This window comes from Phaseolus vulgaris, chromosome 3, assembly GCF_000499845.2.
Source record: "Phaseolus vulgaris cultivar G19833 chromosome 3, P. vulgaris v2.0, whole genome shotgun sequence".
Classification (NCBI taxonomy): domain Eukaryota; kingdom Viridiplantae; phylum Streptophyta; class Magnoliopsida; order Fabales; family Fabaceae; genus Phaseolus; species Phaseolus vulgaris.
Window position 1 is genome coordinate 42,010,750 of NC_023757.2, and position 24,271 is coordinate 42,035,020.

At 31.4% G+C, this 24,271-nt stretch overlaps 2 protein-coding genes across 6 annotated transcripts; one reads left to right on the forward strand and one right to left on the reverse strand.

Annotated features, from left to right (window-relative positions):
• The first annotated feature begins 6,895 nt into the window (after positions 1 to 6,895).
• LOC137807823 (uncharacterized) lies at positions 6,896 to 13,299 on the forward strand. Of its 4 annotated transcripts, none has more exons than XM_068608635.1 (5): positions 6,896 to 7,171; positions 7,392 to 7,568; positions 8,649 to 9,974; positions 10,821 to 10,857; positions 12,963 to 13,299. In XM_068608635.1, exons 1-4 carry the CDS (start codon positions 7,157 to 7,159, stop codon positions 10,854 to 10,856), a joined length of 1,554 nt encoding a protein of 517 aa, XP_068464736.1. In that variant the 5' UTR covers positions 6,896 to 7,156; the 3' UTR covers position 10,857; positions 12,963 to 13,299. The 4 variants fall into 4 exon arrangements, with proteins under 4 accessions (XP_068464736.1, XP_068464737.1, XP_068464739.1 ...); XM_068608638.1 differs by having other exon boundaries at positions 6,961 to 7,171; positions 8,649 to 9,991; XM_068608636.1 differs by lacking the exon at positions 10,821 to 10,857.
• Positions 13,300 to 20,392: 7,093 nt separating this feature from the next.
• LOC137807825 (TORTIFOLIA1-like protein 3) lies at positions 20,393 to 23,804 on the reverse strand. 2 transcript variants are annotated; one of them, XM_068608640.1, is made up of 5 exons: positions 22,670 to 23,804; positions 22,461 to 22,569; positions 21,471 to 22,024; positions 20,965 to 21,359; positions 20,393 to 20,832 (listed from the first exon to the last, which is right to left on the reverse strand). In XM_068608640.1, exons 1-4 carry the CDS (start codon positions 23,450 to 23,452, stop codon positions 20,967 to 20,969), a joined length of 1,839 nt encoding a protein of 612 aa, XP_068464741.1. In that variant the 5' UTR covers positions 23,453 to 23,804; the 3' UTR covers positions 20,393 to 20,832; positions 20,965 to 20,966. The 2 variants fall into 2 exon arrangements, with proteins under 2 accessions (XP_068464741.1, XP_068464742.1); XM_068608641.1 differs by having other exon boundaries at positions 20,717 to 20,832; positions 20,933 to 21,359.
• Positions 23,805 to 24,271: the final 467 nt, after the last annotated feature.

Sequence of the window (24,271 nt, forward strand, 5' to 3'; positions counted from 1 at the left end):
GCGTTTTGCTTACGCTATGCCACGCTGTTTACATTAATTAAATTAAATGTAATTAATGTTTAAATGGTGCAGAAGATATATGTAGTTGGGTACTTGAGAAAGACCTAACATCCGTTGGATTGAACGTCTACTATAAACATGATGATAAACGGAATTTACCAAAATAGTTTAATTCCTTCCTTATTTTACTAAAATGGTAAAAATTTATTTTTTTATAGATATAAATAAATCGTATTCGAAAGTATGAATTTATTATTTTTTAAATTAAAATCATATTTTTAAGTACATTTTCAAGTTTTAGAAAAATTTAGTTTAAATGTATGATATAGAAAATTTAGTTTAAAATCGTGTCATAGGCACAACGTTGATATTTTTATATTTATATTTTTTGTGAAATCGTATAGCACACCTTAAGTTAATTGTATGTTTTAATTTTTTTTTTAAATGTGTTATGTTATGAAACATTTTTTTTTTAAATAATTTATTTTGCAAAAAAAAAAGCGTTTTAATCAATGCTTTTTCATTTAATAATTGTTTTTGTTTTTATTTATTTAAATACTTTGTTGTTTTTTAAAAATATAAATGAATATATTGATTTAATTTTAAATTAATATTTATATTTGATGTAATTTGTGAAATTAAAACCAATAAGATTATATTATAAAATAAATAAAAATAATGAACACCTCAAAAAAATAATAATTTAACAAAGTTATAATTCATTTTAACATTTAAGGTAAGGTAAACAAATATTTATTTGTGAAAGTTGGTCATAGTTAGTCTTCTAGTTTTTCTTATAGGTCTTCAATAGTGTTATTCAATTCATGTATCAATTTGAGTTTGTATGTTATCATATTTATTATTATTATAATTGTTTTTTTTCTCACTTTTAGTTTCACAATAGGAAAACATAATTCATGGATGACATTGAATTGTATATCAAAAGTGGTGTCATCATCGCAGAGGTTGCAAATATGAACTTGTTGAATGAAAATTGAGCATGCATGTTACAATGATGATCCACATATGAAAATACTGAAGGTGACTACAAATTAAATTGACCAATATATTATTATGGAGACCAATGAATATTGGAAGAAAATCTAAATGTTGATAAGAAAGTTGTGATTGAAGTTGTTATGTGTCATGCAATGTGACATATTGTTGAAAAAATAAATGTTAACTTAGCGTGAATAAAAAAACTTGATTTAATGTATTAAAATTAAACTTACATCAGCGGGATATTGTTGTTGATGTGATATGCATAGATTTTGTTTTAAAGGAAGCACATTCCTCACCAATCTTTATCCTGATTAAGTCAACCTTTAAAATAACAAAATATCGGTTTAGTTGGACGAGGCATTAAGAGAGAGTACATACTGCAAGCAGGACATCAATATCCAAAAGAAATCATTACCTTACTCGAAAAAAATGAATAAATATCAATCATGTGTTATGCCTAAAGTTATAATTGAAAAAATTATAAATTTAAAGAGATAACAACTCCTTAATCTGAACGTCAAATGATTAATAATGTAGTTAGAGAAAGTTTCAAACTCTTCAACTATTTTGTGTTCACATTATTATCATTTGTTTCTTGTCATTTAACTATTAACATTTGTTGACTTAATTTACCACCTACATAACATTTACGGAATTAGTTATATTATGGAAACCGATTTTCATTTATGATACTTGCGTGTACGGTAAACAATAAAAATACCAACTACTATTAATAAATAAAAGAAAACATTCTTATTATCAAAACAAATATCACAACAGGAACAATGATCCATGTAAACAATACAAAACTTTTATTTTCAATTTTTTATTTATTTAAATTATTCATCTTCTTATTTGTTATCAAATTAGTGATTTATTTATTATTTTAATTTTCTAAATTATATTAAATTAACATCACTAATTTAGTCAATCAACCACATTTACAGAAAAAAATACACGAGCTTACAGATTAAATATAAATATTAACTTAAAATTAAATCAATATGTTCATTTAAAAATGTTCAATCAAATAAATAAAAAACAAAAGCAAGTCATTAAATAAACAAAAGCATTGATTAAAAACTAGTAAATTTGCAAAATAGATGATTTTAAAAAATCCAAAAATCTGCTAGCACAATTTTTAGAAAAAAAAAAAGAGTTAATCTAAAGGCATACTTCGCACACGATTTAAAAAGAAATATTAATGTTAGGTAATATAATTTTAAACAGAATAAGCATATAGTTTTTCTTTATACCCACAACTTTGATTACACGTAATGGAATATAAACAATAGTGTGTCTGAATTTTTTATCATATTAAAATATTTAATTTTAAAAAATGAATAATTTATACAAATGCTCTTGAAAGAATATATTGTGGGGAAATCGTGCTCATTTTTGAATTATTTAATTTTCAGGGGAGAGGTTTATTGTGTAGTTACTAATTTATATTTTTGTTAAATAAAAATTATTGGTAAAAATATTCTAAAAATTAAAAAATGGCAAAATAACGGTTAGAAAAATATAATAGTATGTAAGTATGATTGATATTAAAAAAACTCATTATTATTTTATTTGCGTACATTATTTGAATTTACAATTTGTTTTAACAGAAAAATATTTATCAAAAAGAGAGATGAAATTAATTTTTTATGGAAAGTCGATGTAATGAAGAAGATACAGGTAGAACAGCATATTACAGAAAAGGTTTAACTTTGATATCACCACTGGTAAACTTTTGTAGAGTGATTTAATACTTTTTCTTTTAACATCTTTTTATTGCTTGTTTATTTTAAAATACTTACAAATATGGTTTTTTTAGCTTCTTAGCTCTTAAAAAATACTATTTAATTGTAAATTTATAACTTCCAACCGTCTCGTTAATCTTAATCATAAAAAAATAAAAACATTAATCAACATAATTAAAGTAATAAATATATTTTAAATTAATATAATTATAGCTTTTGAGATATACAGTTCAATAAAGTAATATATTTATTATTTAATATAAATAAGATAAATCCATTTTTTTTACTTTGTTATTCATATTTTTATTTATAGTATTTTTATTTTAAATAATTATATTTTGCTTCATACTTATACTTTATAATTTTATTATTATTTTATCTAATATATACATTTTTTAATTAATTAATTTATATTTTTAACTATTTTTCTTACATTTACATGTTAAATTATTTTATTATAATTAATAATAATTCAAATTGATTAAATTATAATATTATTACATATCTTTTAGAATAATACAATAAAGATAATCTTTTAATTTATTTTATTTTTAATTAAAAAAAAAATCAAACTGAACAACTTGTTTCCTAAAGTTGTCATCCGTGTTAAAAATCACTTTAAACTAGTCAAGTACAGATTTTCACTTGTTTCTCTTCCAGTAGTTTTATGTTGTTCATCTATGACTTTTTCCTTCTTTCTCTTATTCTGTTTTAGTTAAGCAAGATGATATATTTACAAACAACTTGTTTTAAAACAATTAAATTTTAATTTATAAAATATCAAATTAATTATTTAAATGTGAATAAAAATAACAATATATAAATAGAAATAACAACAGTCTCTTTATTTTAAAATTTAAAAGTTAAGAAGTTAAATTAGAAATAATATCTAAGTTTCTCGTATGAATTTGTTCATCATTCATTAATGTTGAGTCTCTTTCATGTCCAAAAAAGTTTTAAAAAACCCAACTGTAGTATGTAAATACTTATTATTTTTATTAGTTATCAACAATTTTCTTAACTTTTTAAGAAAAACATTGCTTTAAGGAAGGATCCATTAAATTAGTATTAATGGCAATAGTTTGATAAATGATTATTTATTTGTTATGTCTGTTTGTTTTGTAGTGTATTATTTTATCAATAGTAATTTAATTCATAGTACATGTGAAAAATACGAAGAAAATAAATTGATCCACGAGTAATATGAATATATATTCCCAAAATACAAGTAATTTCAATTTTTGAGAAATATAAGTTATATAAGTATTAGGGTTTTGTCTTAACTCATCATCATACATGGTGTAAATTAGTTTCAAATAGCAACCATGTTTTAACATTTTAAATATCTTCCACGCATCTGTTTGACTCTGACTGTAATTAAATAATGTTAAGATAATAGTAAGAGGGTGCTGTCAAGAATATTCATGATGCAGGAAAACCAATATAACGACTAATGTATAGTCACCATTTTAAGAGGCAACAAGTTTTTGTTTAACCATTTTGATTCCCCTTTAAGATTTAGCTATACCTGCAAAATAACGTATAATCAATATTCACCGCATATGTAACACACTGAAATGTAAAAAAAATAAAATACAAAATGGAATAAAAGAAAACCATTCTTTACTTCTTTTCCCAAAGTCTCTATCGAAATCAAATTTTTAAAATATAAAAATATAAGTAAAAATAATCTTTTAGATTAACGATTTATATCATTTCATTTTTCCATCAACCATAATTATATCATATGTAATACTAATTACCATAATCCAACTTCATTCAAATATTATCATCAATAGTCATATGGATTCATACATTAAAGATATCCAACTAACTTCTTCTGGAACATGTGTTAAGTAAGTCTTACCAGAGACTAACATCTGATATGATCTAGTATTTAAATTTATAAAACAATGCAATTATATCATGGTAAGTTCAATACAACTCAAGTTGTATACATATGTCACGGTATGCTTGAACTCCATCGCCAACTTCTCACCACTTGATATCTTAGTATATGTGACTTATATCATATGCTCGGTGGTCGGACATCAGTGTCTGCAGGAGCAAGTCAGCTCGGCTTTTGGGTCGAGTTCATGAGCCATTTGATTGGACTCAAGTATGTGCATAATGTTTTTCATACATGTATTTGACATAATTGTTTGCGTACAGGGGTCTGGTAGGTCAACAACGCATATGTTAATGGGCCTAGGGTGCATTTGGGTCTATCATTGGTAAAACGGTCTCTGTCAGCCTAAGCCCAAGTGCGCTAGGGTTTGACAGAACAGTTGGCATGCATGATACACGAGGACACATGCATGATACGTAATGACATATGCATGGTACAGTGATACGTAAAAGCATTTAAATGTACTTGAAAACAGATTGAACCCCGAGAGTGGTTACCTTAATTGGTACCCAGACAATCATTCTGTTAGAGTTTGATGCACTCTAAGGAGATAGAATTCTACACAGCTATGTTGTTAAGATTACACACACTGTAACCGGCACGCATCACATTTTTTTTAGTCTCTAAAATATTATATAATTTAATTAATACAGTAACTAATTATTTTTTATTTTTAAAATTATTTTTATTTAATAATTTTATTGTAGTGTGTATACATCTTGATCATTACGGTAACATTTGGGTTGCTTCATATGTAACAGATTCTCCTACTCCAGTAAATGGTGCAAAAAACATGGAATATTATTTGTTAGATATATAGTGTGAAATGAAATTACATTCCCAAACAACAGATATTTTGTTTTCCAAAAATACTATCTCAGAAAACTCTAATATATGTACCTCATATGCAAAATAAGATGAATAATTCACTTCATGTTTCCTCCAAAACTTACCATGCATATACATTATGATATTTGATTAGAGTCTTTAAATAATTTTGTAGACACCTTTGTTGCACCCAATATGTTGTGCTGTATTAAATTGGAAGGCAATAAAGTACAATAAGAAAGGAACATAGTAATTAAAAGGTGGTATTCTTCGGTTGAATCTAATGAATTATCTTGGTGAGAAAGGAGAAGTAAAATTTTCATGAGTTAAATTATTGCTTTCACGATTAAAAAATAACTTTAAATTCAACTTAATATTACAAAATCCATTTCATAAAATAAAATTTCTCTACATATATTAATTTAACCATATAGATGTCCAGTCAAATTTCTTATTTTTAAGAGTTTATTAAATCAATACATTTCACACATATGATTTAGTTTACACACCTTCCTTATCGCGTGAAAAAAAAATTAGTTGAATATGAAAACATAATTTTCTTAAAAATAAAATGTATTTAAAAATAGTTTTACAGTATCCCGAAAAAATGAAAATAAACATCCTCTTTTATATTTAAAAAACGGTAAAAGATAACTTAAAATAATGTTCCAACAAAAATATAATTAGAAAAAAACATTTATAATCTATAATAATTAATAAACATAATATATTTTTAAATATTTATTTATGTGCCCATTTTCTTTTCATCCTATCTATAATTTATGACAATTTATTTTTATTATAAGAAATATTATCTATAGTTTATAACAATTAAATATAAGATTAGAATTTTACTTGTTTAATGTGTAACCGTCTTATTGTTTGTATTTTTATCTTCTTTAAACAACTTCTTAAATAAAGATTGAAAACATTTTGATCACGCAATTATAAAAGTTAACAAAAATAGATTATTTTTATATATTTTATTGATTTTAATCTTTATGTTTGATAGTTATTTTTTAATTGTCAGAATTTTTTTAATTCTATTAATTAATTTTTATTATCATAAAAAATGTAAACATGAAAACACCATCTTCGACTCATAATTATTATTTTTAAATTGTGTTAGTTTTTTTTATGATTGAAAAAAAAGAACATGACAAAACGTTTTTTCACTTAACAATAGTATTCCCGATTTAAGTAAAACTAGTTGAAAGATTAAAAAAAAACGTGGATTTTGAGTTGAAGGGAAACCTAAAAGACGAAAACTAAAAACGAGGGCGTTTAAGGGGTTTAGTGGGTGCAGTTTCATGAAGCGGTCCACGTCAGCATTGTGAGATGGAGGTGGTGGAGCAGAGAAGGGGCCCACACTGGAAAAATATAAAACGGGAGAGGCGAAGAGATCAACGGGCCCCGCTCCCGTGTTACGGTTTGTGATTGCGACGTGGTAAATGTAATGTTATTACGCGGAGGACAATCTTGTCATTTCCTTTCTCACTTCCTAACAGACACAGCTCCCACTGTGAAGAGGGGAAGAAAGAAAAACAGAAACAAACTCCCATCCCATCATCATTCACTTCTTTCTGTTGTTGTTGGTGTTCCTGTTCTTCGGTTTGGTCTCAACTCAACCGAATCACCTAACACCCACTCTTGGATGCATTAGACAACAATGGAGGATTCCGAGGTATAGTTTTAACTTCCATTGGTCCGCACCATCTTTTTCAACTGCTTCTCCCGCCGCCTACCGCGGTTATTTCTTTTTCTGTTTTTTTGTTTTGTTTTGTACGAGGAAAATCGGTTCGCTTTCATTATTCTCAGGGTTCACGGGAATGGGGACGGTCGTTTTTGATTTGTGGCGCGTTTGGTGTTTTGGGTTTTAATTGGGTGTTTTGCGTTTTGATCAGAAATTGACGGCGTTGAAGAAGGCTTACGCCGATATCATCCTTAACACGGCGAAGGAGGCGGCGGCGCGTATCATGGTGTCGGAGCGGAAAGCCTCACGCTTTCAGCAGGAACTTGTTTCCACCAAGGATGAAGCACTTCGAATGCTGCTTAGGCTCAAACAAATGTTCGATTCTAAGGTTTGACATTCACGCTCTTGCAAAGGGGTCTTTTTGTTATTAAAAGATTCTTTCTTTGCCCTTTTACACTTCGTTTTTGTTTTTCTTTAAATTGGTCTGTGTTTGATTTGGAGTTTATTACCCTACTCATGCTTCGTGATGCTGGTTTTTTGTGTATTGTTTGTTCTCGATTGGTAATGTTTCGAGATTCCCGTTTTGCCATGTTGGTTTGGATTGCCGGCTGATTGCTTGAATCAGTTTGATGAGTTCAATGTAAAAATTCTTAGTATGTGGGATGGGAGAAGAAAGGACATTCTAGATGATTGTAAAAGGTTGCTTCTTCGTGGAGTTCTTGAAATATCTTCAATTGCTTAAATGTTGGTTGCTTTGTAATGGTTATGCTTGAATGACAGTATTATTTCAGTTCATCCTGTGATACCATTATTTTAAACCTGGGGTAAGAGTTCTTCGGAATTGTCACATTGTTGTTTTCTTTTAAGATTTGGATCATTGATTCTCACTTTATTTTTAGAAAAACAGGGTTGTTTGTTGGAAAACTCTTCCTAAAAATAAAAGGGATTGGCTATTTTTTTTTGTGACATTTTGTCGTGGTCATCAAAGGATTGCAATCAATGTTCATTTGATGAAGTATGTGATATAGTCGTGACATGGTATCAGAGGAATCCACTGGTACTTTTGTAATTGCTAACTGTCCATCAATGTACTGTACATCTAGTTTTAGGACGAAGCGAACTTTATTGTGAATGTAGGCACAAAACTATTACTGGATACTTTTCATGCTTGTATTTTTTTGCGTGATAAACTTGTTCTATTACTGGGGAATCATGTAAAGAAATATACATTGTATTATTGTTTTTCAGATTTTTAAAGTAAGTTCAACTCGTAGCAAGTGCGGTGATTTTTCAACAGTGAGAGATTACTACCATTATAGCACATGCGACATGCTAACATAAGAGGAATTTAATATACTAACGTAGCTGCTAATATAGCTGAAGCCAACCAATTGTGTCCTCTATCTTAAATAATTTTTGTGTTGTTTCATCTCCTGTTGTGTCTAATGAATGACAGACAACTTTGCAGGTCAGTGAAGCAGAGCTGATGTCATTGAATCAGCGGAAGAAAATTGAGGAGCTTGAAGCTCAGCTCCAGGAAGCTGAGGAAATAGTTAGAGACTTAAGAGCAGAGTTGAGAGAAACCCAGGCTGAGCTGGAGACTAGGATGAAACACCAAATGCAACCCCCTGTCGAGCAAAGCATAGAGGGTGAAATTTTAGCTCAGGAAAATTTTCTGCAAGACAACAAACTTGATCATCATGATGGATCTATTTATTCTGCTCCTGGTTTACAGTTTGAATCAGTCTCTATTTCTGAACCCAGGAATCCAACTGTAAATGGATCCATTGATAGCAGTAAGTTTTGTGGGTCACATGATCATTCAAACAACTGCTACATTCATAACCCAGACTTTGCATCCATAGTCATTAGGAGGAAAGAGCCCAAGCTCTACAGAAATGGATGCACTCAGAGAATACATGCATTTGAAAGGAGCCTTTTTGATGGCAATGTGTCTGTTTCAGGAAACTTAGATAATGTACAGGATGAAACTTTAGTGAGTGTGCATGAAGAAGGTAAAGCAATGACTGTATCAACTAATGCCAATGATGATATTATTTGTGAAAAGGAGAAACAGGATGAACTTGAAGTGGTAAAAGCAGATATTGCTGACCTTGTCAAAGTTCCAGTTCATAGAAAAAAGAGAAGATTTGGGAAAAGGAAGGCTATTAAATCTAGATTACATTCTAACCAGGTTAAGGAAACAAATAAAGAATCACATCTGTCTTGTGCAAAACATTCTCCCCTTGTATTGGATAACAATAACCCCTTAAGGGCAAGTTCTTCTATGGCATATGAAAATGAAACTCAGAAGGAAATAGTGTCTCCTGTTGCTGATGTACCCACAGACACAACTGCAACGAATGAGCAATCAAGATCTCATAGCAATTCTCAAAATGGGGAAGTATTTCTTAAAGCCTGTAGTGCTCAGGGCAACACTAAAGCGGACAAGGAACCAATGGATACATCAGATTTAACAACTGAAAGTGTGGAGATTCCAGCTTGTAAAAGTATTGAAGCATCTAACGGGTCACTGGATAAAATTAACCCAAAATTATCTGATGTAGATGCAAAGGTTTCTAATCGACCTACAAGTGATAAGTTTCTTAAGTACACATTCTGTAGAAAGCGTAAGAAGGAGGCAGTTAGCTGTGATGAAGATTGCTCTCAAGATAATATCAATTCAAAGAAAAAGTGTGGAGAGAAGCAAGATCATAATGTTGATCCTCAGAAGTCTTGCACGATGACTGAATCATCTCGGGACAGCCGACGACTAGCACAGGTTGCTCGTCAGGTTGGTGATTTGTGAATGTTAGTTTCCATCTTTCACTGTTTTTAGCATGCATATGTCTGCACATACTATGTGATTGTGTACCAGTGTTAAATAAACTACTCTTTTTTTCAAACATGGTCATAGCATTATAGGAGATATGTTGTTAGCTGCTGACAACGGTTCACTTTGACTAATATTTAGCTAATTTTAAACATACCTAATTAGAAATGGGCAAATTGTTTTGACTAACTGGTAATTTTGTTATACTCTTATCATACTTTCTTGTTTGGTGAAGAAAACACTAGAGCTGATGATTGATGATCTTCACTTTATTCAAGTTCTTATTGAACTTCTTTTGAAATCCTCAATTATTCCTCAAGTCCTTTCCATTCCCCCTTTCACTAGCCACTGATCTCATTTTATACAATTACTGTGGCATTCCAATGCACAGTCAAAGAATTTTCTTATGAAAAACTTGTACTTATGATGGCATGTATAGTTCCAAATGCTTATGAAATTTGATCATTGAATCATTTGAACCTGGCTGTAGACAAATCTCATATAGAGATTCTTTCTTGACTCCAGGGTTATGGTCTGGTAATAGAGACAACCAAAAACATTTGCCTCCCTTTGGTTTGAGGTTCAAAAACTGTCTAGTGTCCAATCAAACCCCTTTTACCAGAGCAATTTTCTAGCCAAGCTTGTCTGCATTAAGAGTCTTTAATCCTCCATTTTTTTGTGTTGTCTACTTCACAGCTCAATTTTTTATTTTTCTGCTACAAGATATTGCTATTTTTCTATTGATTTCATAGCACCATCTTCCTTTTGTTTTGACTTCTTTCCTCTGTTATCATTGCTCTTTCTCAGCCATGGCATCATCTTGGAGATGATGATTCCAATTAAGGTAAGCCTATTGAAAAGTTGAGTTACTTTAAGCTTTTAGAGGCTTGTGTAGGACTCAGTGCTTAACTTTTTTCATGTTCCTTGACTTTTGTTGTTATTGTTTTGTCAACTATGCCTTAGATTGGTGGGGGTGATTGCCTGTCTAGAGTCTCTCTGGACTATGACTTTTAATTGTTAATGGTGAATGTCTTTACTTTTTTTCTATGTACGTATAAGTATTTTTATTATACCGGTAACTTTAGTATGACAACATCCATCTCTCTAACCATATCTGGGATTGACGTATGTCTCTGGTTATTGAAAAACACTTCCTCTTTATGGAAATCCAGTTGTCTGGACTATGATTATTTATTCTGGTGATGTTTCCTCTAATTGTATTTGTTTCTATACATGCTACATACTGAGTTTTGCAATGTATACATGTCTTGTATGTCTATTTTATGTTATTTCACATTAGCCTATTATGTACACCCCTAGTGTTATTGATCCTAGAATAGATAAATTTTGACTGTTAGTAGCCTACTTTACCCATCAGGCATATATGGTTCACTTATTCTGCCCAGGCAATTATCAGTGTTGAAAACACAAGTTTGACTCAGTAAACACAATATTGTTGTCTCGAAATATGACCCATGCTAACTGATGCTTATTCATAAACTTCAATCTCTCATAAATAATTTAGCAGTTATGTGTTTCTCGTTGCTCAGAAATTTACTTTGTCAAATGCAAGTTGACTATTTCCAATTGGTTCTTGACTTCTCGCTCATCTTAAATAGCCTGTTTCCTTAGTTCTGTATTAGTCTGTCACATTGAAAAACTGCTAGCTCTTTCTTGATTCTATGATGTTGGCAATTTTATTTTATTTTTCACTATTTTTATTTCAAATGGAGTAAAAGATATGCTTTCTTTTTCATACAGAAAAGTAGTCATACATCTACTAGAATGAATATGCTGACTTGAATTTTTCACTTCATATACTGCGTTGTCTTCTGTAAACCGACCTTCGCATCTTGGTCTTCATTATTTGTTAGTGAAGACTGGGTTTCCCCAAGTATCTCCAGAATTTCTTTGTTAATTTTATAGACTTTTGCTTTATTCTCTATTAGCGGTTGTTTGGGCTAAATGGTTGGAAAGAAATGCTACTGTAGTCCACACTATGGTATTACTGCTCGAGTTAATTTTAGATTGAGTAGTTCACTTAGATTCTATGTGTTTTTCTGTTAATGACCTTTTTAGCTGTCTTCTCTGGTAGGTCTTACAGAGATTGGGGTGCTGTTACATTACCTGTATAACATGTTCTTTATCCTTTGTTTTTCCCCGTCCATTCTTTGATTAGTTTTTAAGGATTTCATCATCTACCATTTGTATCTCTCCTTTGTTTATTACAAAAAAAAACTGTCCCCCATTTTGCTTTAAATTGCCAGCACTGTTTGAATGAAATGCTAGCAATGATTTGGGTTCATTTTATGTTTCTACTTTCTAGTACAACTTCCATTTTTTTAATATTACTTTTGTGTGAAGCATGGAACACCATATGCACTAACCTTCTTTATAGCTAAAGTGGTAGACTTGAAATCTTTACTTTACGTATTATGCATTTTCTTCCCCAAAAAGACATTGACACTCGAGTCTTCATTTTATTCCCGTATAATTGCAATTAAAATAGAAACCCCTTATCTGGTTAGATTTTGTTATTGCATGTGTTGTTTATTCTACTTGCAAAGTTTCATATCAAACATCAAATGCTTGCCTCTGGTTCTATATCTGTTTGTTGAAGCAAGGTTCTTGTTTATTACTTTAGAATAAGCTTTTAGAGAAATGAATGAGAAAATGTTTACAAATTTGCTTATAAAGAACTAATTTTAGTTTATGGAAAAACTAATCTCATTGTTTCTTATTTTATTCTTCTAGAAAGGCTTATGACCCTTTGTAAACAAACGGAATAGCAAATATAGATATATTTGAACTGTATTTATTTTTATAGAAAGTGCACTTGTTTTGAGCATTGGATGTTGTCATCACAAGTTTTCCTTGGTAGTAGTAGAAAGATGTTTGTCATCTAAAAACTAAAGGGAGGAAGCTAACACACTTGAATTTGGTTTGCAGCTCATATCTTTGTCTGAGAAGAAATGGTGGCAGTAGATCCATCTATTTATGATGTGTTGGTTAGATGGGTGGGAAGAGACTCAAGCACAGTCCAATGCGCAATTGTTTCCGAAGGTGGCGTTTTTGAAGGATGATTAACCTTGATAAAGCTGTGGAATGTGTTAATATTATATTATAACTATATATCAGCTACTACTCTTTCATCCTTAGCTTAGAAATCTCTAGCATATTATTTAAAACATAAAGTTATATATAAATATATACTATTGCTACCCTTTTGTAGGGGTTCTGTTTGCAATACAAATTTTGGTAATGATATATTTTATATTGCCGTCAATGATGCTATTGCTTTTCATTATTTGTTTTTCAATACCAGAGTAGGTGTTGTTTGCTTGGCTATTTTGCTTTGAAGTAGCACTGTAGAGTGAGGCCTTGATGTGCTGACCGTTGCCTATGCAACAAGCAAATCAATAACAAGGCAGAGAACGGGGTCTCAAATATTTACTCAAGTTGTGAAAGTAACATGAAGATGACACTCGAGGAAAAGTTGAAAAGATTTGCGTGACTCGTGTAAAATTGCTGACTCTTGCACGTTGTTTTTTTAGCTTTGTTTTCGAGTAGTGGGCAGCATAGTCTTTATGCTTTGTTTGGAGTTGAGGGAGACGAAAAATATGGATTTGACTGGAAGATATTTTTTTAATAGATAAAAAAAGTAACATTATAGATTTAATTGAAATTTGTGAATGCAGTAAAACTTAATAAAATATACGGAAATTGTGATCAATATTTAGTGTCTAATTAATATTGAATGTACAATATAATGATGAAAAAAAAACGGTAAAAATACAATAACTACATAAAATAAAATAAAATTCATGCCAAGATGAACAATCTCAAAACCTCTATTAACATTTGTCAAATTATTTAATCATTATTGCTTCAACTTATACATCATCTTAAATTTGTGAAAGTATTTGACGATCACGAGAAATTGGGGGATGATGTGCAATGCATTCAACATAGTCATTAGGTATTGATGGGTGTTCCTCATCATTGTTATCCCTACCATGTTGTCATAATCGTTAACTTGAAAGATATTCAACTTGGTCAACAATTTTTCTTCTTCGAAATAAGTTCATGTCGTAGTGATCCATGATCTATGTGATGACAATGTCGTATGGAATAAACATGTTGTCTCAATCATGTGTTGCATGATGTAGTAAGGTCAATTAACCAATATATTATTTTTCATGACTCATAACATAAAAATGTCTTCATGCAACAATTGAGCAAAATGGTTAGTCTACAAACTCAATATGTGCATTAAGGTGTAATGCAGTCAGTCATTAATATTCAAACTACATACATTCATAACATTTTGATCGTGCATATGTGGTATGATAATGGATGTAAGTGTCATGTCATGATTGTTGTTCAACTCCTCAAGGATGTTTGAAGACCTCAATTTCTGACATTGGTACTTCAAATGAGTCAAAGTCAACCAATCTGAATGTGTGATTTTAATCTTCTTCTCTTTTGTTAACCTTAGTATTGAGGTTACCAACTTCTGTGATCTTCACATTTAAATAAAATATTCAAAGTATGGAGCTTGCAACATAAAAAAATTGATCCAAAGTTTGGAAATGCAAATAATGTAAAACCCTGACGGTGCAAGGAAGGGTAAATTCATGACTTTAGGTATCAAGATTGGTCTCGTATAAAACCCCTTTCCATACTCAATCATTTGATTATGTTGATTGAGAAAAGTGTATCAGGAATTGCAACATCAATTATTGGGAGTTTTTCCTTTACTTTCCCTGCAATTTCTTAACACATGAAAATAACAATCATATGTAATGTTACATTTCCAAGAAACAAAATAAACCCAAGAGTTTAAGCCAAAATTTCACTCCATTTTCTCTTAAACAAAAATAGGTTTGAGAGCAAAGTGAATTTTTCATGTTAACTTAATTAAATTTCAAAATTTTCATCCAAACTCAATACTCAAATTTGCATTTTGTAACACGCATAAAATCAATATGACCTACCTTGCTCAAAATCACAAATTTTAAACCAGATTCAATTCAAATTTAGCTCAAACATCCAACTTCAATTCTGAAATTAATTTCTATGTCCTTATATATAGAGTCAGAAATTTATAAAGAAAAAATAGGAGTAAAGAAAAATATTTTATAGAGATATGGTGTTTATTTTAAAATATTTATCTATATATATATATATTATTTTAATAATAAAATATTTATGTGTCATTTTACTTATATTATTCTACTTTAAAATTATTTTCTAAGTTTTAAAATAATAAACAATAAAATTTTATAAAAAGGATATTGTTGAAAACGTTAAATGTAGTTGTATAGTTTAAACATTTATGTGGAATATAATAAAAAGAGGATATTATTCAAATGTTTAATCAATCATTTAGTTTTTACATTCACTTCATTAAAAAAATTATATTTAAATAATTATTAGGCTTTAGTTTCTATTATATATAAGAATACACTTTTTTAACTATCTTTGTAGATTTTTTTTTATTTGATAATTTTATCATTTATTAAAAAGAAACATTTTTTGTAACTACCTCTATTATCCTTAAATATAATTTTCTAACTTTTTTTTTCTATTTTAAGTAATAAATATTTTTAATTTTTTTAAATTATATTATTTAAATTAAAAAAAATGTAAATACACATAGGGAAGAATAGATGTGTTTCCGCCAATATAAAAAATAAATGCAAGAGACATTTATCTTTTTATATATTTATAAGAATTAAAACAATAAGTTAATGCATCTAAACTAAATGATTAATTAAATATTATTTAAATGGTTAGTTTTCATTATTTTATATTTTTGCATCTTTTTAGAGGAATTAAAACATTTAAAATCATAGATAATAAAATTTTAGAAAGAGTATATTACGAGTCCTCCCTGAAATAAATATTATAATAAAGTTGACACATTAAAATATCAATTGTTAGAATAAAAGTTCAAAATATTTATCATTCGTTCAATCAGCTCGAGAATAAAGAAATTGGCTATTTTAAAGACAACTATTAGAAGCCATTTGAATTAGTTTATTTTAAAGAAATACTTATTCCTAAATATTTAAAATATTTGTTAAAACTAAACTAATATTTATGGTCTAAAAAACCCAAATTAAATATGTCAATGGGAATTTTAATTTTGAAAACATTTTTATTAATAATTATAAAAATATTACCTTTTTTTTTTCTGTCTGGAAAGATTTGTATTGTTATATTTTTCACCAAAAAGGTATAGAAATAGAAGAAGCAGATAATAATAGTGCGGGAACTGAGTAAACCCTAGTTAGTGGAATTGGGTGAGAATGGGAATAGCAGGTAAGGTTGGGGATTATGCTTTCAAGGCTTTCACCGCCACTCTCGGATTCACCACCATTTACCTCACCGCAACCTTTTCCGTCAACGTTTACAGAGGCCTGTCATGGCACAATGCTCAAACCGTACTTCTCTCTCTACTATTTTTCGTTATTTCTGTGTTATTTTGCTTATTTAGAATCGGTATTTTGCATTACTTGCTTCGATCGATCTAGGTTTTATGGTTTGTGACTGTGAACTATGATTATGTCTTTCAATTCAATCGATTGTTATGTCCAATCAATTAACCTTTCCTGCTTGAACTCTCTGCTGCCTATAATCTAGCATCGTTTTGTGTGTCGCTTTTCCTCGATCGTTCCTGTTTCGTGCAAATCTCGTTTCTTCAAATTCTGAGACGTAATATTGCAGCATTTTGAGTGAGGAGCGTGATTTATTTTGTTGCTTCGTATTATATGATGCTGTTGTCTGTTCTGATTATTCGGTCTTCCAAATTTGTCTCTGCAATGCATTGCTTAATGATTATTTTGGTTGAAATTTTGAATCTCGTGTCATTGAATGCTGGCAATACGTAGTTTTAATTTCTGTGTTGGACTGATATTATGGATTTTGTTATGATGCCATGGTTTTACAGTCAATTGTACTCAAGCAGATATATCTTTACCACTTTGCCTAATGTTGGTCACTTTGGTACTTTTCTGCAGAAACTTGTCAAACAGGATGCTGATGAGCAGGCACCGTGATTTGATCTCACAAGCCCTCCTTCTTAAATTTCAAATCTTGTTGTGTAGAAATGTAATGTGAGTTTCTTTCTCATATTTTTTCACTTAATTGATCAATAATTGAGTGGCAAATGATGAGTAATAACCCGCTTAATTAACAAAGGTAGATACTCATTTTTTATAGATTGTGCTCATACATAATTCTTTGTTTACGTGTTAATGTGTCTGACGACTTCCTGGAATCTACTTCTGGTCATATACGATGACATACGATGGTAGATAATGGAGTTATATTGAGTAGGGGTGAAAATCACCTTAAATGTTGGTGAATTATTTGAGTTCATCTCAATAAATACTCACTATAAACAAATAAATTAAAACATATAATTAGGCTTGATAGTTTGAACGAGTCTCACCTTAACTCTCGCATACATATATAGAAAGATAAACGTATCACATACATAACATATATAAGAAGTCAGTTATAGTCTATTAGATCTATTATGTCATATTTGAATGGTCAAGATTGAGGGAAAAATTCATGTGAATTTTTAATTGATTATTTAACTAGTAACTAATTTTTAATTTTGATAATTTATATATTGTTGTATGACTTATATTTATACTTTTCATTTCATACAGCAATAATGGTTCTCACTTAACACGATTTTGAATGTCTATAATGTCACTTGGATGGTTGTATTTTTATTTGAAACATTATTTAGTGTTTATTGTCATCGAAGATATATATACAATTCTTTTAATGTTAATTTTTAGGAGTATTCTAAATAAATCTGTTTACATTTTCTTCAAAGAAGTCCTCTATTTACACAAAGAAATATATATTTTTACACAAAAGTAAAGTCGTAAACAAGTTAGAATTGAGTGAATCTCAGTTGTCTGGTTAAATAGTCGAGTCATTTTTTTTTTATCAGCATTAAGTCGTATTTGAGTATTTCTTTTAGCGGTCAAGCTTGAATAACTGTCTTGCTTGATTCATTAAGAGAATGTCTAAAAGAACTTATTTATAAGTCATTCGAGTTTTAAACAAACACTATTATTTTGGCGAGTTTGTAAAAATAGCTAGTGATATATCAATAAGCTTTTTAAATCTTATTTTAATAATTTACTACTTGCGTGAAGATAATTTAATTTATTTTTAATTTTAGAAACAACTGAATTTTTAAATATTTATATGATTAACACTTCTTTAATACCAGCTTAATTAAGATCCAACACCTAGTGTTAAGAATGTTGATTGGCCATTTTGCTGTATAGTTTAGTGGAGATGAATAACACCTTTCATCTTCAATATGAAGCTCGAGGTTTTCTTTCTTATATTTTATTGCGTTAAATTATTTTGAAAGAATTTGCATAAAGTTGTGTGATTATATGTAGTGACATGATTTTTATTCAAAATTCTGGTACTTTTGTTTAGTGATAGTTATATATTATTGAAAAGGTCTATATATTACTATTTGAACACGAATTTGATTTATGTTTTGTTCAAACGTTTTTTTCCTATTAAGTTGAAGTTTTATTATTCCATTTTTTAGATATTTCTCATATTGCCTTCTATCACCGTTTATCTACTCTGCCTGTAATAGCTTTACCTGGCAGCATCTAGATTTCAATAATTTTTTTTCATACATTTTGTTGAACATAAGGGTTGTGTAAATAAATCTGTTGTAACTTATAATTCATCTGAATGGTAATAGCTCTCGATTTTTTTCTTTTTTTTTTTCAATTTGATATTAATCGATATTTATTCTAGTTTTCTTTCAAGTTTAAGAATTTAAGCAAATAAAAGTAATATGAAGTGAATAATGTTTCTGGATGCTTGAGCGAGAGGCATAAAAGTATAAAAGTTTATTAAAATATTAGCTGTTAAGAATGTGATCCTTTCATAATTGTATTTACACATCTTGATTTTATAATTTTTAACAGTTGATTATTTAATCAAATTATAACTCGCATCTTATCTTATATTATAAGTAATTTATAAATGGTATTTGTAGTTACTGAGTGGACGAAAGAGACCGCGACACAAGTTATCGAGTATATTGTCGTATTGGGCCTGTATTGAACTATCTCCAAACATATTTCACAAAAAGTGATTCCAGAATGTGTTTTGATATGTACTCCTCTTTTATTCAAATAATGGTTTAAGATGGTTTCTGTTTCTCATAGAGTGAACTTCATAGCAACTTTGGTTAGAAATTCCAACTCCAGTTTACGTGAAGGGAGAATTCTCTCATACGATTGAAAGAATTAAAAACTCAGGATCACAATGATTAGAATTTAAGCATAATCACTACCAACATTATTGAAGTTCCTTTCTTTTAAGTATTCAAGCTAAAAGATGCAACCTGAATAACTAAAGCAATGTAATAAGTGTGAAAAGGTTTAGGGTGTCAGAATATTTTCTTAGGTTGGAGCAAGGATCACGATTCAGGTGGAGTAGAAGAAACAAACTTCAACATTCGCATATTATCACTTGCTCCTGCCTTGATATGCAGTTCCACTGAATTCAAGTAAGGATATTGTACATGCTAATCCATCATTGAAGCAATATCGTCACCATCTTCTAATTGAAGCACTGGTATTCTAATGCACACGCTTGGCACATTTTCTTCTACTTTCGATGCAGATTGAATTATTATTTTTTTCGCAGAAGCTTGAAATTTGTAAGAACGTTAGCTTAATGATTGGATAGGAGTTGGTTGTCATCTCGTGTTGCACAACGCTCCATGAAATGATTGTAACACAAGTTGAAGATACCATATTAATTAGAGATATAACTAAAACAAAATTTATAGTAGGAAGGTTTAGTAGGTCTATCATGTTAATCTTGTAAATAAATTAACCATAAATATCTAATTTCAAGATTAAAAATGTCTTTAGTTTAAGTGATGTAAGATCATCTAAAAATATAATTAAAAAGAGTATATAAATAATTATAAATCTTCACTTGTAAACTAATTTTGTAGGATTTAAGTAGAACTAAACTTACTTTCTATTAATATACAAAACAAGATATAAACCGTTATCTATTTATAAATGTAAATAATGTGTTTCATATTTAGAAAATTAATTCCTATTTAAGAGATATTTTGTGACAAATAGGAATATACAAGTTAAAAAATACTTTTAACTAATAGTAATGGGATTTTTTGGCCTAAGTTTGTTTTTTTAAATAAGTAGAATAATTTAGTCCAACAACAATCGAATAGACAACCTAGAAAGTGCTGGGGATGAGGGTTTGCACATGAGAATGTTATTGTTGGATCCTTTCCAATAAGATGCTAAACAAAAATGGATAATAGAGAGCACACATGAAGAATAATACACTAGAATAGAACATTGTTATCCAATGATGAAATGCCGATAGCATGCCAGTGTAGAGAACCTTTTAACATAACTCGAAGACACAATACTTAATCATAAAATACAAAAAAAAAAAAAAAGCAGCCTATCACTTCTCTGTACATATACAAATTCACCCTTATTTAAGATAGTGTGGTATTTAGTCGCGAACTCACTCCAATATGCTGTTCTTGTCCAAAGATTTATCATGAATATGCAAATGAAATTCTGCGCTGCGACGTAGAATATATGGTCTAGCCCGCACAGGCCTTCTTCACCTGGAACGAAGACTAGATGGAATACTCGCGAGTGGCAAAAATTTAGATATTCTGATCGAATTTTAATACCAATAAAGGGGGTTCTTCCACATTGAGAGAGAATCAAACTTGCATTCTAGATTGTCCAGTCATCTGCAAGGAAATAAGAAATACGGGAATTAGGAAAAATGGCATCTCAAGAATCTAAAATTGCATGCTGAAAGGTGACAGTAGCAGCGAGAAAGTTGGGTGCCTTGTTTAGAGGCATTTAGAAAGCTAACTTACTTTTAAGCTAGCTCCGATGTAGCAAAATTCCTCGAATCTGCATGAATCTCTGCCAGTGGATTAGTGATGAAACCTCCATCAGGCCTAAATCTATGGCTCGTCAACTTGGTTTCACCATTCTTGTCGGCTTGGTAGCTCATGGCAGGAAGAGATGGAGTGCCACCTGATCTAGAGATCCGTGGGATCGAATGCCGGCCATGTGTTTTCCTCCAGAATTTGGAGCTTAAAAATTCTGCTCCAGGTAGCATGCAACATGTGTTGCCATGAACATCAGATTTCGTCATCCTTCCACTTGATATAGCCAAATCATAAGAGATCTCATCCAATGCCAACTCAAGGCCATGCACACGAGTCTCTAAAGAACGCATTCCATTTTGTGAGCTTCCCATAAATTTCTGTGACAATATGGAGGAGCATGTTGGAGATGTTTGTCATTATAGAATTGACACAATGACAGTATAAAAGAATTTATTTAGGGAACTTGGTGTTAAGCATTAGGAACAAACCTGCAGAAGATCGAGTAGACTTGACTGCTGCTTCTCAATCTGATGTAGCTGATCACGGATCAGCGATAAATCTTCAATCTCTTTGTCATTCCTACGGAGATCTTTAGAGACACCACTGGCAGGAACTGAGTCTTCACTTTCTTCGTGATATGGAACCACACGAGATCCAGCTTTGGACCCACCATACTTGTGTATTCTATCGTCAGAACCTCTATATAGCAGTGCCCCCTTCATTTCTGGCATTGTAAATCTGCTTTGATCCATTTTGATCCTTTCCAAAGCAATTCCATCCATCTCCTGAAGATCTCCCTGATCAGCCACAGCAACTTGAGTATCCCAATTGTTATGATTTAGTTTTCGGGAAACAATCGAACTCGTTCTCTTGTTGTTGTTGCCACTTGAAGCACTCCTATTCTTGGCACCACTAGCAGAAGAACTATCTGTTTGACTGAATCTGCTAAAAGGTGTAGTTTTCTTCCGCAGATTGGCCATCACTGAACCAGGACTACATGAATTTTGAGAGACAGCAGGATAGCGTCCATCACTTGCATTCTCTGAATCAATAATGAGTCCAGAAAGAAAACAGGTATGAAAAACACTCAAAGACAATGCAACACAACAAATTAATCATACAACCAAATGAGCAAGTTGCCAAAATGGTGTCCCTAATTATAGCACGTTTGGTTCCAGACCCAATTGTGATTCACATAAAAGCTAATGGTCATAGCTTCGACATCTGAGACGTGGTTTCTTATTTTAGTTCCCAAATATGCACTAAATTACAGGAGACAAAATTCTTAGTTTATCTAAAGATCGAAAACCGTATATTGATCATCCCCTGTTACCCCTTACCCGTACTTTCATCTAATCATGTTTTCTATTTAAACCCACAACAGCGAACATAACATGATCAGCTATTTCGTTACTGATTCTCAACTATCACGAATTCTCCAATAAACACTAAAATCCAAAACTGCAAAATCAAATTACCTTTAGAAGAAGATTGTGATTTAGCAGGTGGCGTAACTTCATCCGAAACATCAGGAATCTGCTTCCACGCTTCCAACATCTGATTCATTACGTCCCGAACTAACTTTACCTAAACAAAACACCACACATTCTCAATTCACTTTCAAATTACCATAAATGAACATCAACGCAATTTTTTTTTATAGGATCCCTTTACAGTTCACACAAACCTTATCAAACCGTCGATTCTCAAAAACTGTCAAACACTCGGTCTTGAACTCCGACAAGAAATCCCTCTCTACGTTGGCAACCACCACGAGAGTCTCCGCCGCGGCCTTCCGCGTGGCCCAATCGTCGTTGCTCAACGCCTCTACCAAGCACGGAACCAAGCTCTTCAACGGCGCGTGACCGGACGCGCCGCCGGACGCAATTACGCTTCCCACGAGCGTCAACAGCCCGGGCTTCGCCTTGAATCCATCGCGCTTCAGAAGCTTTTCGAAACGCGGCAGGAGCTTCGACAGCCTGCCCGGGTCCGGATCCGGAGCACCATCAATAGCGGCGGCGAGACACAGCGCCGCGGCGGCCTGCGCGTTCTGGTCCTGCTCCGTGAAAAGCGCCTCCGCCAACGGCTTCACGAACGAATGCAACGGCTGCCTGCTGACGTGCCGCGACAATGCCGCAACCGAACTCACGCACGTGGATCGCACGGACGAGTCCGCGTCGCGGAGGCGGCGTACAATGCTGCCGATAATTTTAGACAGGTACGGCGCAAGCATATTGCCGTGCGTCTCCGCGAGTAACCCTAGGAGCTGCACACATTGCTTGCGGACCGGTGGCTTGTCGGAGGCGTCAGTGGAGTACATGCACGATAGAAACGCCGGCAAGGTGGCTGCATCGAGACACCGAGCGATAGACTCGAGTTCTGCGGCGGCAAGAGACTGCGTGTCGCGGTCGGAGAGTTTGGTCAAGCATCCGAAGACGCTCTGCTTTACGCTCTGCGGTGATGACGACATTGTGGTTACGGTGACGGTTCCGGAGAATGATCTGTTAATTTTCCGGTGGTAGAGCCGGTGGAATTTCCGGTAACATCGCAGGTGAGTTTAGTTGGTTTTGCGAGGGAGTGGAATGGGAGAAACGGTTTTATTGATGTCCAGTTGCCGATAGTAAAGGTGAAGCTGAAGACATAAACCGCGTGTCGTTTTCTGGTTACTTAAGCGAGAACAGCTGCTGAACTACGGTGTCGTTTTGTTGACGGAGACCGGGTTTGGTTTGCCAGTTTTTTATTTTTAATTTCTTTTATTATGTTCTCCTTTTTTTCACTCTACTCAAAGGCTGGTCGGGTTGGTTGTTTCCATGCTGCTTACTTCTTATGTCCTAATATGTCAATGAATGTTAATGGATTTAAAAAATTAATATATATAATAAAAATTAAAATTAAAATTAAAAAATATAAAAATAATAATATTAAGAATTATAATATGTTTGTATAAAAGATTGGAATTGCCAATTTATAATTACCCAACTTGAAATTCCTAATTTTTTCCTAAACTCATTCTCTTATTTAAATTACTATTATAATCCTTGCTTCCATGTGGGAGTGGGTTTCAATTATTTTATATCATCACATCATAAGTCTACGAATAATCTCACGTTTTCCCTCATAATCTGCTCTTTTTTTTTTCAACTGTAAGGCTAAATTAATAAATCATAAAACGTTATATTTTATGGAAAGGACATTTGTATAATTTGAAATATAAAATGGTAGCTTTTTTTTTCTTGGCCTCTCAATTAAAATGTGCTTTGTAGCTAATGTAGTGTTAAAGACATCCGAA